This window comes from Equus caballus, chromosome 25, assembly GCF_041296265.1.
Source record: "Equus caballus isolate H_3958 breed thoroughbred chromosome 25, TB-T2T, whole genome shotgun sequence".
Taxonomy (NCBI): Eukaryota; Metazoa; Chordata; class Mammalia; order Perissodactyla; family Equidae; genus Equus; species Equus caballus.
The window spans coordinates 44735714-44751552 of record NC_091708.1 but is presented as its reverse complement, the minus strand read 5'-3'; the positions used below and the strand labels follow the sequence as shown (position 1 = coordinate 44751552).

The following is a 15839-nucleotide window of genomic DNA, read 5'->3' as shown; positions in this document are numbered from 1 at the left end:
TGCACGGCAGGGTAGGGTGGCACCCGGGACGTCGACGGCCCTCCGGGCCGTGCACTCGAGCAAGCAGCACCCGGCTGCGCACCAGGCCCTCCTCGACAACAGCAGACATCAGAGAACCTCGCTGGTCCTGGCAATCAGGACTTTGTGGTTGTGGCTGGGGTAGGGCGGGGGCACGCCTCCCCGAACTCCACCCACACCCCCACACATACGGGGAACCGCAGGCTTCCAAGAAAAACTGCAGAAGCCCAGGAGCTGCACTCAGCTCCCAGGGAAGGAGCTAGGCGGGGGGCTGCCAGGGGTCGGGGTCTAAGGCCACCCCGGAAAGGCAGCTTGAGGCCAAGCACGGGGCTCAGATCATGGCAAAACTAACTGCAGCCCAACTGACCAACGGACAGACAGACACACGGACGGAGGACCAGCAGGACAGCAATGAAGGTCTGGGGCACACCAGGTTTGTGCCCCATGCTCACCCCCTCGCAGGCCCAGCTCCTCCTCTGACCCCCTCATCAGCCTCCTGGCCTCTCGCTCACAAGCACCCTGGATTCCACACGCACCCACCACGTGCCAGGAACCTCGCTGGGTGCAGAGAACAACAGAGGACAGGATGAATGTGGCCCCAAAGACCTCCCAGCCCCAGCACCGTCCCACCCCTCCCCTAGCAGCTAACCGTGCCCAGGGCACCAGGCTCCCCCGAGGTTTGGAGCATCACCATCACCCTCGGGTGGGCACCTGGGGCTCAGGCCTCGCACCCCCGTGTACAGGGGGGTACAGCTCCTGCTGTACACGAGCCCTTGGGGCGTCCAGGGCAGGTAGCACGCCTGTGACCAGCAAGGAGCCTGGTGGGCTCTCAGAGCCACTAGGTGCCAACTTCTATCCCGGCCCCCTGGGGGCAGGTGCAGGCCCAGTCTTCATCTGCAATCTCGGGGTGTGACATCGTGCAACCAGCAAGAATGGGGGTGGGGCGGCTCTGCTAAAAATAACCAGCCAGGCCCAGGAAGGGGGCCCAGCCTCCCTCATGTTAGCACATCGGGCCTCCTGCCTGCTTCTAGAAGGCCAGGTGACAATAGGGGAGTCCGGGGGCTCTGCAGTGATGCCCGAGGCCCTAGCTCTTCCACATCCATCCCCCAGGTGCAAAGGCACTGACAAGGCCACCCTGGAAAAGCCAGCGAGGCTCTCCACCAAAGCCAACACCAGACAGGCCAGCGGATGGGCAGCGGGCTGGCTCCACACCCCAGTGGCACTCTGGGTTCCTGCCCTGGAGGGGGCGTGGCTGCACAGGCAGCAGAGGGCTTGGAGTCCATAGGAGACAGCTGCCACTATTACTGGGTGGCTCTGGGCAGGGGACCCTGCACTGCAAGGCCCTCCCTGGCAGGCTGTCCTGAGGCACCACAGAGATGGTGGACCAGAGCTCTCCTCCACCACCAGGGGAGGAACAGCTGACCCCGGCCTTGGACACTCAGAGCAAGAGGGAGTCCTGCCTATTCCAGGAAGGGCAGCTCAAGCCCCCAAGAGAGGGAGGCCCCGCCGGGATTCAGGCAAGTCTCCATGCCATCCTAGCAAGAAAGCCACCAGGAACCAGCCTGAGCCGGGAGAGGGACACCCCACGGGGCCCCACGGCCCCTTCACAACTTAGGATCCCGGGAACTCAGGACAACTCTGCAGGGGCTCGGATGAGAGGCACCTCCGGGGTCCCCACGGCAAGCACTGGACTGAGCCAGGCCCTGCCAGGCACCGGCCACTTCCTGAGCCAGACACAACCCCAGAAGCCAGCCTGCTCCAGAGAAGCATCTGAGCAGACACACAACGGTGGACAAGACCACCAAGGCCAGCAGATGAGCTACGGCCACCTTGGACCCGAAGCCTGGCATCCCCGAGGAGGGACACGTCAGCACCAAGCTGGGACACGTCTCACCCGCAGGGTCCAGGGCCAGGGGGCGCTGAAACCACTTGGCATTGGTATGAGCAGAGACCAGCAGGGAAGGACCGGCCGGAGGAGGGGCAGCTGTGAGGACATGGGGCTCCAGGCTGGTGGCTTTAGACCCGAGGAAGGGAGAGTCGCCACCCGACAGAGCTGCGAGTCACGGGAGCAGGGAGCCCCTCTCATGGGAGGGCCACACTGGGGTAGAGGACCGGCCTGGCTGATGGCCTCTGCTGGTCACAGCTCAAGAGTCAGCAGACCTGGGCGCAAACCCAGGCTCAGGCCGCCTCTGCGGCTTTGAAAGAGGAAATGACAGCACCTGCCTCCCAGGGGCCACACAATGCACAGGTCTCCTGCAGGTGAAGCCCAGCCCCGCCCCCTCCGGCCCCGGCCCTGCACTTACCTGGGGGCTGCCAGTGCCGAAGCCCAGGGTAGGTGTGGTGGGCACGGACATGGAGTGGGGGCCCATGGGGGAGCTGATGACGGAGAAGGGCGGGCCCATGCCGTTGATGGGCGAGCTCAAGGAGCTGATGGGCGAGTGCAGCTGTCCGGGGGAGCCGAGCGAGGAGCCCATGCCAGGCCCTAGGGAGGGGTGCAGCGAGGGGGCGGCCATGGAGCCACGGCCCGTGGGAGAGCTGAGGGACGAGGAGTTCACCTGGCTGGAGAAGTCTGCAAAACAAGAACCCACAGGAGAGCTGTCAGCAATCCGCACAGACTGGCCTGCCACCCCTCTGGCCGTGGAGACCATGAGGCCATGTAAGGGCAAGCGACGCCCCAGGCCAGGCCCCAGGCACCCCCACAGTGATCCTGACGGTGGACTGATGCAAATTCTGCCATGGGAGGCCAAGCCAGGGGTGCCTGGAGCTGCCCTCCAAGGCAGCACCCCCACCTGGCCCAGGGCAGGTGCAGGACAAGCAGGCTGACAGCCACATCCGCATGCACTAAGATGCCTGCTGGGCAGGGAGGCCGGATGGCTGCTGCTCGGACCCTCACCACCCCAGGCCCATCCACCTGGAATGCCGGGTCACTGGGAGTTGCCAGCCCCTCTGCCCCTCTACTCAGGGGGTCGAGGTGAAAGTCTGGGAATAATAATAAAAATAACCAGGGCTCAAATTTCCAGAGCACCCCCTATGTAGCAGAAGCGAGTTCATGTCCTCGGTGTAGACTGATGCATGGCATCAGGAGCTATGTGGCAGGTACTATTATCACCCCATTTCACAGCTGGGGAATGAGGCTGTGTGTTCCTACAGCTGTCTACGGCAAGGCAGGACAGGCACCAGAAGGCTGACCCACTGCAAAGTCTGTGGCCTTAACCAGCAGGCCACACTGCCTGCAGCTGCTCAGGTACCCCCGCAGCAGTGGCCGAGACACCAGACCTCCAGGCCTCCCTGATGGGTGGGGCCCCAGAAAAGTGCACACTTCCTCTGTGTGTGCCCAGGCCCGGCAGCGCAAAGCCCAGGGGCAGGGAGCTTCCGGGTGGGCCTCACGGAGGGGGCCCGGGTGTGTGTCAGGCGTGGAGACGGGCAGCCCACAGAGGCTATGGGGAGAGGCGGGGACCTCCCACACACCAGTCTTTCATGTCAGGGATTTCAAAGCACCCACAATCGCTCATTAGGCCTCCCCATCCCACCCTGAGGGCCTGGCAAGGGGAAGCATCCCCAGGAGGGAGGCTCCCAGGTGACAAATCCACTGCCCACGGGCCTGAGCAGACCATCAGGAACTGGAGGAGCCCAGCCAGGAGCCGCGGTCCTCAGCCAGTCCTGCCTCAGCCTCGCAGGGTGCCCCAGGCAAGCCTCGGCCCCTCTCTGGGCTTCCACTTCCCATCTGCAAAAGGCCTCCTGCCCCAGCCTGCAGCCATCAGACGTGCTCCTGAGAAGACCACGGGTGTGATGGCATGCCCTCCGTCCATGCGCACCCCAGGTTGGGGGACATGACCCAGCTGCCCCCCTCAACGGTCCCTGGAGGACTTTGCCTCCCTGAACCTGGGAGGAGCTGCGTCCTGAGCGTTCCCTGAGGGCCAGGCCTGGAGCAGGGAGAAGCCTGTCAAACTGAGGCTCAGGGGACCCGTGCCATCGCCTCCAGACAGCACTACCAACCCGCAGTCAGGACTCAGGGCAGATCACTCCGGCCAAGGGCCGAGCTCTTATCCAGGACCTGAGGGGCCCGTCCACGGAGGTGTTGGGTGGCGGCCAGCCCTTGGGGTGAGGTGGTAACAGCAAGAACACGGGACACTCTGCCACCCCGGCCTGACACCCCCCACCCCGGGCACATTTACCAGCCTCCAGCCCAGGAGGCGGGGTGCAGGAAGGGGGCCTGGAACGCAACCTTGGAGCCAGGGCGTGGGGGGCCTGCCCCTGCACCCCATCTGACTCCACCAGCAAGTGAGCCTCATCTGATCCATCTGAAACCCTCACCGTCCCCAAAATTGGGAATAAACCACAGAACCTGGAAACAAAAGCTTAAGGAATTCCAGAACCAGATGCAGCGGCACCTACTGGCAAAGATCAGTACTGCAAATCAGCCCTATTAGCCATCCACGGCCCTGCACCCACGCCTAAACGCCAACTCCACACACCCAGGGCTGCCCACCAGAAGCCGGTGAGGGGAGGCCCGCAGGAAAAGATGCCCAAGAGCAGCAGGCAAGATCCAACTGCATAGCCTTGATGTCACTGAATTCCTGTGACCCTGTCCACCCACCTGTGACAAACAAGGAAAATGAGACACAGGGAAGGCACGAGAGTTACCCAAAGGCACAAGCCCAGAAATCGGCAGCTGCCCCTCAGCCACTGTAATTTCCACCAGGCCAGGGCTGGGACACCTGGAGCCGCCCCTGGACTGGGAACCCTGAGCCAGCTTCATCCCTGTCCAAACCCCAGCTTCCTTATCTGCAAAATGCCGACAGGCCCAGCTGCACTGCAGGTTGCAGGCCAAGGCAACTAGGGGGTCCCCACCCCTGTTGCACAGTGCAGAGAAGCACCCCAGTCCAGAGAAGCACCCCAATGACGTCGAGGTGGTAGAGAAAGGAAAGGACTTTGCCAAATGCGCTTTGCAGACATCTCCACCGAGAACACAGACCAAGAGGGGCAAGGGAACAGACGGGGTACCGAGAGGAGGCTGGGCCAGGTGGGGTCCCATCCCAGGAGTGCGTCCAGAAGCCTGAGGGACCTGGCCACCCCTGGGGGAGCCGCCCACCTTTCTTCCCAGCCTCTGGGAAGGAGAGGGGATTTCAGGGCCAAGAGGGAGAAGTCACTCCCGGATCCTCACAGTCTCCCCACCTCCACCCCTGCCCTGGGGATCCTGGGGAGACTGGAGGGCTCTGAATTAGAGGAGGGGACTGGCGGGGCATAGGGGGCTGCTCTCCTTAAGGAGCCGAGTGCAGCCTGCAGTGCCAGGCGGGCCCAGAGCCACTCAGGGGCTCCTGCTGCTGGCCGGCCGCACCTGGCAGAGAGTGTTCCCGTGGGGGCGGGGGGACTTCCAGCTCACGCGGCTGCAGAAGCTGCTCCGGGTCCAAGCTGGCCGCTGGCCGCTGGGCCTGAGTGCTGGGCTGTTTATTTGTTTGCTGCTCGGGCAGGAAGGGGAGGGAGCGGCGGGAGAAAGCTTCGGCCGGAAGGAAGGAGGGAGGGAGGCGGCCTGCTTGACTGCCAGCTGCCAGGCTGCACCCCAAGGCTCCCCCAGCCCCCCAAGGCACCGCCTGCACCCAGCCCAAGTCTGAGAATCCTGAGGAGGGGAAGCCGATGAGACGGAGGGGAAAAGGGCAGCAGAGGAAACGGGGGGTGCACAGAGGGGCATGGGGAGAAAGGGGGAGATGGGTGGAAGGGGCACCCAGTCTCCAGCCTCTGGTGCAGCCCATCCCCCAAATGTGAAGGTGAGGGCCTGGTTCCTCAGGCACGCCCCCTCTCCTCCGCACTCCAGGGACAAGTGTCTGGCAGTTGCTCCAAAGAGCTGACCATGAGCCCTGGGGGCTCCTGAGTCTGGAGGGGGCAGCCGCCCCGCCAGTGCCCGCCTCGGCGGGACCCCCACTGCCCCCGGCCCCCACCCCAGGAGCTTCCTGTTTACACAGAACATCCACAGCAGACACTTTCCCGGAGCCTGGGTGACAATGGGCCGGGTGTGTTTTCTAGAGTCTTCTGGAGAGAGACACTTTCTGGCCAGGAAGGGAATGTTAGGAAGAAAAGGCAAAAACTGCCCAAACATCCTCAGCGTGCAGAGAAGCTGCCAGCCCGCCCCCCAACCCTCCGCGTGTGCGCAGGCTCTGCCTTTTCCAGGCCATTTATCTGTCCCCACCCACCGATAAGCAGCGGCTGCGATAAGGTTATTCTTAAAAAGTCATACTTTGGACTTGCAAGGCCTTGTCACCAGCCAGTCACCACGTGCTTATCTGATCCTCAGCTCAGTGGGGCTGGCGGGGCCGTGGCCACAGGACACCAGGCTCAGATGCCCCCAAGCCAACCCTGGGACCCAGATGACAGCCGGCCGTCCCCACCCGAGGGGGTGCAGAGGGGCCTCTAAGGGAGGTGCAAAACCCAACTGCCGAACCTGGGGCCCTCAGAGCCTGGGCCTCACGGGGCCCCGAACCCCAGCATCTCACACCCTACACCCACCACGCCCCCTTTGGGACCACCAGCAATCGGTGGGACTCTGAGGAAGGAGGCCAGGGCCTGGGAACCCACAGAGACCTCCAGAAAGAGACAGGCCCCCATCCAGACAGAGGGCATGCCCGGCAGCCTCATATGGCAAATGGACCTCACAGGGCTGCCAGATTCAGTCCAGGAGGGCTGCATGGAAGAGGCAGTGGACAGCTCTCCCCTTTTGGCACAAAAGGCATTTCAGACGAAACTGATTCTAAAATGCAAACAGCCGAAGGCCAGAAACAGACTCCATGGAGCAGACGTGGAACAGCCTGGAATGCTCAGCGCCCAGCGCAGGCATGGAGGAGCTCCCTGGGCCCCAGCGAGCGAGGCCGAAAAGCTACATTTAGTAAAGTTAAAATAGGCAGCTCCAGGGCTGACTGACAGCAGCGCAGCCCGCTTCTTGAGAAGCCAAGCTCCCTGTCGGAGCCACAGGCAAGGAGAAACTCCAACCACGGCCCGGGAACGGCCCAGCGTCCCTTTGAGAGAGGGAAGGGACGTCCCCACCGACCAAAATTCCTGAGCTGCTCGGGCTCCCTCCGGCATGCCCACCCTGCTGTCCCCAGGACCCCGCAGCAGGAAGCGGGGGAACCCCCACCAACTCCCTTCCGGCCTCTGCCTGGCAGGCGGGGGAGGTGGCAGGAAATGCCAGCCCCACTGTGGCAGGGCGGGGGGGAGCCCCGGGACTCCAGCCCCTCCCAGGCAACCAGGGAAGCCCCGTGCTGTCCAGGGGAGCTCAGGATGCCCTTTTGAAGGTGCAGGACCACCCAGGGCAGGGTCTGAGCAGGCCACGTGTCCTGTTGAACTGAAGAGGACACAGGGACCCAGCCCAGCAGAGTGGAAGGATGGGTGGCCCAAACAGAGCATGGTGGGGTCCTGTGGGGCTGGAGTAAGCCTGGGGCTTCAAGGAGGGCAGGAGGGGCCGCATGGAGGTGTGACAGGAGGGGAGAGGGCACAGAGGGGCCGGAAGGACCTCACAGTGAGCCACACCCGACAAGGACAAGAACAGGTCCACTGCCCCACCCCTGCCACTCCGCCTGGGGATCCCCCTGGAACCGAAACCCTGAGGCAGGGAGCCAGCGGGCTCTCAGGAGCTTCCCGGGTCGCCCACCTCCGGCCCCCACCTTCCGGAAGGGCTGCTTCCTCTGCCACCCGGGGGGGAAGAGAAGTGGCAGCCCCGTGGGGACTGCGGTGGGGACCACGGCGCGTCGGGGTTTGGGGGAAGCTGAGGGCGGCCGGAGCAGACAGCGGGGGAGGCAGTGCGCCCCACAGGCGAGGGGCCTTCAGGAGCTGGGGCTGGCGGCAGACACACCTCCTACCCACACCGGGCCACAGGGCCGGCCTCCCCTGGCCTCCGTCTCCCCTTCTGTAAAACGAGTATGCTGACAGCAGAGGCTGCCGTGCTGGCCCAGAGGGATGGATCCTGTGAGCCCTCCCAGGGTGGGCTCCCAGCACGTGCTGGGTGCCTGCTTCCGACCTCCCCACACAGGGGACCGAGACTCAGGGCCTGTCCTCTCCAGCCCTGGGGAGCATGGTGACACACTGCCTCTGGCCGAGTGTCAGTTTACGGCTCAGGTGGGTCGGGCTGAAATTTCAGCTCCTCTGGGGTCACTCTGCCCTTTCCCCGGCCAGCTGCCCCAGACCCAAATCTCAGCACCACTGAGGAGGACACAGGTCAGCTCAGCCCTCGTGTGGTCAGGAGAAAGCCCAGCCTGCCTCCTGCCCTGCCCCCAGAGCCGGGGGCCCTCAGAGCAGGGTCCAATGGGGAGCACACCAGGCAGGCAGCCTCAGGGGCCCCCAGGGAGAGGCCCCCAACTAGCCAGAAAGGACCCAGGCCCCTCCCTCTGCCAGGCCCAGCAAGTCCCAAGTCCCTCAGCCGGCAGGGGCCAGAACTCAGGCCCGTGGGGCCGAGTGGCCCAGACCAGCCCAGACCCCAGAAGAGAGGGGGGAGGGGGCACAGGGAACCACAATATGCATCTCCTTCACCCCATAGCCCCTCACCTGTCTACAGGTGCCCAAGGGAAGTGGCCCTAAGGGCTTTCGGGCCCTGGACACCCAACAGGGGCTTCACCCCTGCAGGCCCCCCAGAAACCACTGGCTGGCCTCTCCGAAGTACTGCTTCCTACCACTGCCCTACTCAGCCCTCTGCAACACAGACAAGGATGTCCAGGGGCCCAGAGGGAAGGGGTGAGGAGGGGGCAGGTGGAGTGGACAACGAGGGCCAAGGGACAGGCAGGACGCTCCACTGAGTAAGGGACGGACACCACAACCCTGCCAGCCCAAAGGCTGCAAGAGAGCCCAGAGTGACCAGAGCTGCAGACCCAGCAGGCAGAGGACCCCCAGGGCCCCAGCGCATCCCTGAGAGCCTTGGGTGTCCAGGCATCAGAGTGACCCCTGGTGGGTGGGGCAGGCTCAGGGCCCTGGACTCCAGTCTGGCCACTGACTCTGCCTCTGTGAGCTCAGACCCCCTGGTTCCATCTGAGCATGAGACCTCACGGACTCAGGAGTGCCAAACCCACTTCTGTGGTCACCAACCCCCTCCCTAAATGCAGAGAGCAGGGTCCCAGCTCCCTGTCCCCTCCCCCTGGAGCAGCCATGTAGCTGGGCCCTCCCTCCGAGAAGTCACCTCCCGGCCCTCTGCCCTACAAGCCCGAGACGGCCTCAACGGCAGGCCCCCATCCAGCTCCCCTCAGGCCCACCTCGGCCCCCAACATGGGATCAGTGGCCAGCTCCGAGCAGAGCCTGCAAAATGCAGGGAAGTGAGGGGGCGGAAGTGAAGGCGAGGGGCTGGGGGTGCTGCCGAGGCCTCTGGTCCCTGACGCAGGAGGGCATGTAGCATGCGGGCACGACTGGCCAGGCAGCTGGACTCCCAGGGAAATAGAGACAAAGGCAGGGGCAGAATCTGAAGCCCAGACATACAGAGCCCAGGGCCCTCCCCGGCCTCCCAGGGTTTAAGGACAAGGAACAATGATCCAAACACCTCGACCTCCAGGTCCCAGCCGGGATAAACACCAGCCCTTCAGTCCCAACCAACGAACTCCCCAGGGCAGAGGGCACACACCGTGCAATGCCCCTCATGGAGACCCCATCAAGGTCCAAAGGGTCTAACCAGGGAAACCACTCTCCATAATAAAGCTCAGGGTGGGACATCTGTATCAGCATCTAGTGTGCACTCAATGACAAACACGTCTGCACCTTCAGCATCATCACCACCACCACCATCATCATCGTCATCACCACCATCATCATCTTCACCACCATCATCATCATCATCACCCTCACCACCATCATCACTATCACCATGACCATCATCATCACTATCACCATCAGCACCATCAGCACCATCAGCACTATCATCAACACCATCATCATCATAAGCATCACCATCATCTCCTTCACCATCATTACCACCTCTGCCATCATCTTGATTATCACCATGACCATTAACGTCACCAGCACCATCGTCACCATCATCATCCTCACCACCTGGGCGACCCCAACCTACCCCACAGCACAGACAAAAAGGCTGAAGCCCAGAGAGACTGATGGTGACATTACATGGGCTTTGCCACAAGAAGCAAAGGGACAGTGTTTTGGGGTTCTGCTAGCCATACTGAGTAGGCCAGGGCTGGTGAGGGGCAGGAGGAAGAACAGGAAGTCGTGCCCAAGCTGGCAGCCACCTCGCCCAGCCCACTCATACAGCCTGGGGGAGCTGCGGTCGGTGCTGTGGGGGAAGTGGGGAGCACAGCCAGGAGGAAGGGGGCAGCCAGGAGGGGCTCCCCAGGACCAGCCAGCCCTTGACTGGGCCTGGAAGGTATTCGGACAGAGCTGAGGAGTGAGAGCACCAACACCTTGGGGCACTAGGGCCAGGGTCTTCGCAAGAGGCTGCCCCCCCATGCCCACCCTCCAGAAGCCCACCCTCGACAGAGGCTGTGGCCACAGCCCTCAGACCAGGTCCAGCTACAGTCAACTAAATGCATCTGCGCCACCTTCCTCCTGACTCTGACAGTGGAGGCTGTCATCACCCATGGGGCCAGGCACTCCAACAGATGAGTGGGGGGCACCCTTGGGGGCACCTTGGGTGCTGAGCTCCGCACTTAACCTAGGGGCAGCACTGCTCAAACCACCACAGTAAAGATGAGGAAACCGAGTCCTGGAGCTGCCAGCACTCCCCAGCTCTTTACAGCTTACTGAAACGTAGCAGACACGCCCCGGCCAGGCACCTGGGACGTGGGGGCCAGACTCCCGTCTGAGCCCTGCCTCTCTGGCCCAGTCTCCTGGCTGTCAGGTCCCTCTTGGCCAGGCCAGCCTGTGTGCACCTGGGTGCTACAAGAAGCCCCCGCAGGCTGCTCATGGCTTCAGGATAATGGGTGCCAGGGCCTGCTGCACAGACACCTCCCTCCTGGCTCTGTCCTGCACACCCCACAGACACCCCAAACACTGGCTCAGGACACGCAAACTCCCCACCTTCCCCTCCCTCTTCCCCTTCACCCCAGGGCCTCCCCAGACCTCTGGGCAGAGCCACTTTTTCAGGAGAAGCCAGGTGACTATAGGCAGAGCTGCCCCTCGTGAGAACCAGCAGGCAGGCCTGTCCCCAGAGGCCTGAGGAGGCGGCAGGGGGGGATGTCAGGTCTGGCAGTGACTGAGTAGTGGCAATGGGACTTAGAGACCCATCCTGGAGTGCTCGTCCCATGGCCAGGTTCCCACAATGCAGGCCACACGGCCGTCACCTGGGGCACCGGAAGCTGAAGGTGGAGCTCCAAGCCACCTGCTTTTACTGAGGGCTCCACAGCCCTCCACCCCAGAGACAGCTGGAGGGCAAGGCTTCAGATGGCCCAGCGATCGGGCCACCTCCTCATCCCAGGGACAGGGTGTTGAGAACGGCCCGGCCCGGCGGCACACAGGATGGAGTCAGGAGAACGCGGTGGCAGGCGGCGCCCAGCTCAGGCCCGTCCAGCCACCTTCCCTCTTAGGTGGTTCCTAGAAAGGAGCCCCAGCAGGGAGGCTGCTGGGTGGAGGCAGGCGCAGGCCACCTGCCCAGAAATATGCCAAGGGGCCCCAGAGCATCCCCAGAGCTGGTTTCTAGCCCCATGGCCAGAGGCGCTCTGCACGCCAGCCTGCATCCCCGTATGGCTGTCCCCTCCCTGGGGCACAACAGGTACACCAGCTGGACCTGCTGCCAGACAGCTGGGCCACGCCTCTTTCTCAGTGTCCCTAACACGTGCTGCCGGGGGGTAAGGCTGGCGAGAGGCAGCAGCCGACCCCCAGGCCTGCTGGAACCCCGGGGGGAGGAGGCCCAGGCATAGAAAGGGGGCAGTGAAAGGGACGGGGCCACAGAGCAGCTGCAAGCCCACCACGGTTAACCAGCCTGTGACGCTGTTACCACCCGGCCTCTGCAGAACAGGGAGTCCCGGACCCCGGGCCGGCCACATGGCAGACGGTGAGATCTCCCTGGTATGAGGGGTCTCCCTGACGCAAAGATGCCATTGGGCAGCAGCATCAAGGGCAGTCTGGGCCGTGCCAGCCGACGTCATAGGGCCCTCGGGACCTCCGGCTGGGGAGCTGCTCCTCCATCTACCCCACGAAGGAGCAAAGGGGTCTGGAGGAAGAGGCACTCCCAAGCCAGAGCGAGGGCCACCCAACAAGGACCAGGGTCCCGCTTTCACCCCTTGTGCTCCCAACACACTTCACCCCTACAGAGACCACCCACAGCCAGCAGGGATGGCCGGGCAGAGCTCCAGGCAGGGACCTGGGGTGCCCAGCAGCGATGCCCACCGTGGGGACAGACAGGAGCTGAAGCACGCTCACCTCTCGGAGGCCAGGTGGGGGCTCTGGGCGCCGCGGCCTCCCCTCCATGCAGTCCCCCTGAACCGTCCCCATCCCCTCCGGGGTGCCTGCCCAGACACGAGGAGGGTGGGTGGGTAGGGGGGGAATTCCTGGAGAAAGGCCGCCTGCTCCCCGGCAGCCTGGGGGGCGAGGAGGCCCGGAGCCTGTGGGCTGGCAAGGCAGTTTCTCTTCAACAGGAAAAGAAATGACTCTTGTTTCATTTTGAGCCCTGCTGTTCCTGCTAGCGCAGGGGCCCGCCGCCCGCTGCTCTGTCGTGGAACTCCTGTGCTTTCCGCCGCCCCCCCAGCTGTTTGTCTCTCTAACTTTCATTTGCATCCCCCGTTGGCTTCTGGAACACACTCGCAGATGCTCGGGTCAAAGCTCGTCCAGACCCTAGCCGCCCGCGGTGGAGTGGCGGACTCCATGCCAGGTGGCCAGCAAGTCAGAGCCATTCTGGGATGGTCAGGGAGAGGGGACACTCCAGGCGTGGGTCCTCTGGGTGCAGCGTGCGCGGGCCTCTCCTGGGGATGTCCCCGAGTCCTCCCGCTGCCCCTTGACTGCTATCATGTCAGGGACGTGGGCCCGGAGGCTCAGAGCGTCCAGAGTGTGGTTGCCCAGAGCCACACAGCGGATGAGGCCAAGGCAGGCCGGGAGTCCCTGGAGGGCAGGGTGTCCGCCAGCTCCCAAGGGGTTCATGGAGGACTTTCCAAGCCCCGCTGCCATGCGCCCTGAGCCCTGGCCCACACGGCAGCCTCCCCATGGCAGGGGCTCACCCACGCCACATTGACTCAGCCGGCGGCGGCACCAAGCTGGTACTGGTCGTGTGCGGGGGCCCAGCTAGCAGGGCCTCTGCAGATGGGAGACGGGGCCTCGCCCGTGAGACAGACTGAGAACGGGACGTCCGCCCACTGGAGCGGGGCTTCCCCATTGCAGCCACAGCAAGGGCGCCTCCCGGCAGCAGGGCAGGGACCTCCACCGGGGCTCACCTGGACCAGCCCAGACCTCCCCTCCCCTCCCCACCCAGTCGCCCCTCCTGCCTCTTCCAGTTCACCTTCCAGTCACCAGAGTGGCCTCTTCCAAGTTCAGCCTCAGCATGGGCCCCCACCCCCACCCCTGCTGACAGCTCTGCCAGCTCTCCACTGCTCTGTGTAGACTCCCCTCCCAGGCAGCCCCCGGGCCCGCAGGGGTTGAGTCTCTGGAACCCCTCACTCTGCATCCCACTGTGCCGGCTCAGTTTGGGGCCCACGAGTCTGATGGGACTGAGTCCCACGCTGAGACCCGATGCCCCATCCACCTAACCCTTGGGGACCTGTGTGTGCCAGCCTCTGCCCTCCACTCCCTCCCAGGCCCCAGCAAGCCGAGGGACAGGGGCTGGCATGCAAGCACAGGCCCGGGGCCAGGCGATCCTAGAACCCCCACCCCCGTCCTCACAGAGCATCAGGCCACGTCCCCAAGTCTCCGACCCAAGGCCTCGCTCCTCACACGCCCAGGAGGCCGAGGACAGGGAGAGCCTCGCCTCCCACCAAGCAGCTCTGAGGGGCCACCGTGGTGGAAGAGGGGACAAGCCGGCTGAGCTGCAGACAGGAGGGTGGACAGTGGACAGGCAGCGTCCGTGCCCTGCAGCCCCTGCCCCGAGAATCCGGGATGGGGCTGCAGCGAGCACCCACGGCAGCACCCAGCCTGGCCACCTAGTCCACGGGGCCCCAGGCGGAAGGCAGGGATGGACAGACAGCCTCTCTCTTTGGCCTGAATGACCATGACCTCCATCTGAGCAGCACTGCCCGCCAGGAATGCCCCACCAGCCCACTCTGTACAGACGACAGCCTCGACCTGCCAAGCTCAGATCTGGCCCCGGCCAGGCCCCAGCCAGCCCAGCACACCCTCCCCAACACTGTCCCCTCGGTCGGCCACTGGGCAGGATGGCCACTGTCCACTCAGTCACCACCAGAACCTGCCACAGCTCTTCACTACACCTCCAAACTCCGGCCCATCCCAGAAGCGCGAGCAAGACCCCCAGCCCCCAGCGCTTCTGCCTCCTTTGCTCGGGCAGCCTGGTGCCAGTGTCTCTGCCCTCACAGTCCCTGGCCCAGTGCCCCTTCCTGGCCCTCCCGGAATCGCCAGCGTCCACTTCTCCAGGTCCCATGAGCAAGCCCCAGGGCGGCCAAGGCCAGGGTAAGCGTGGGGGAGGGACCTGGGAACGCATGTTTCCACCACTCGCTCCTGCAGTTGGGAGCATCTGCAAATAGCTGCCGTGAACTGTGAACGTGCGTTTCTGAATGCTCAGGGCGGGCGGGAAGGGGCAAGACCGGGGCTGTCCACTGAAAGACCAGTCAGGTGACCAGCACGCGCTCCCGGAGGCTGGGCCACGTGGAGGGGTCCCAGTGATTAGAACCCTATCCTGGGGGACTGGAGCTCGGAGAGACCCAGCTACTGGGATGGGGGCAGCACAGAGGCCCAGGGTAACAAGCCAGGCAGACAGCAGCCTCCAGCTCTCTCTGGCCCCTGGAGAGAGTGGGGATGGCCCCGTGGCATGTGACAGGGAGAAGTGGGGACCCAGAAACACGCCTTCTAAGGCTTCAAACCCACCCCAATTCCCAAAACCTACAGGTAGTTCGTGGAGAGGCAACCCCACCAAGTGAGGACATGGGCTCAGTCCCTCCAGAGAACACACATGCCTTAGCACCTGGCCCCACAGGCACTCAGCTGTGCCCTGGACTCTCAGTTTTAGAAAGGACAGCAAAGTACAACCTTGCTGCAGAGTCTCGAGGGCAACACCCTCACGCATCCAGACCGAGAAGACGGCAGATCCTGATGCAGAGGGACCCTGGGGACGGGAGGGGAGCCCACAGCCCACTCCAGAGGCTGAAACGCGTCCTGCACGGACTCCCGGGGGACAGCTCTGCTCAGAGCCTGTCAACTCCCCGTCACACACATGCCGCTGCAGACGAGTCCACGGGCATCAGCTGGAAAGAGCTGAGACTGGCAGCAAGAGATGACAGGAAGAGGCACTGGGAGAAGACTAAAAACCAAACCAACGCCCAGCAGCCAGGTACATTCTATGCAAGGGAACCAGAGACCCCACACGCGTCTGGTGCATGTGGCCTGAGCAGTGTCCCCCGTCACCACAGGGAACACAGTCAGCAAGCCGTGCGGGGCACTGAGAATGCCTGGCCCAGCCACCAATGCCCGTGGTGACCACTTGCCACACACACACGGGCCACAGCAACCAAAATGCACCCCCTACAAACGCACACATACACACGCACACACAAGCGCATGCGCACATAGATGCACTCCCAGCTGAGAACCACCAAACGCAATGCTACGCATCCCCACCCCATGTGTAAGACCACAGGGCAGGCATAACGGCCGGGACGTTTTCTGTAAAAGGTAACTGGATGTGATTTTAAATGTTCTGTCACATCAAAAGATGAGCTGACCTGAAAAATTCTCTTCCTGCCCCCATT

At 63.7% G+C, this 15839-nt stretch overlaps 1 protein-coding gene across 10 annotated transcripts in view; it reads right to left on the bottom strand.

The window, feature by feature from the left end:
• Nucleotides 1-15839, bottom strand: part of RXRA (retinoid X receptor alpha) — a 102479-nt gene that overhangs the window by 27815 nt on the left and 58825 nt on the right. For 8 of the 10 annotated variants that reach the window (XM_023629280.2, XM_070251699.1, XM_070251696.1 and 5 more), the window contains one exon: nt 2322-2587. In XM_023629280.2, the coding sequence (XP_023485048.1) occupies nt 2322-2587 (266 nt within the window). Of the gene's footprint in view, nt 1-2321; nt 2588-5356; nt 5483-12354; nt 12585-15839 lie in introns of those variants that run through there. The other 2 variants (XM_070251695.1, XM_005605924.4) reach the window with 2 other exon arrangements.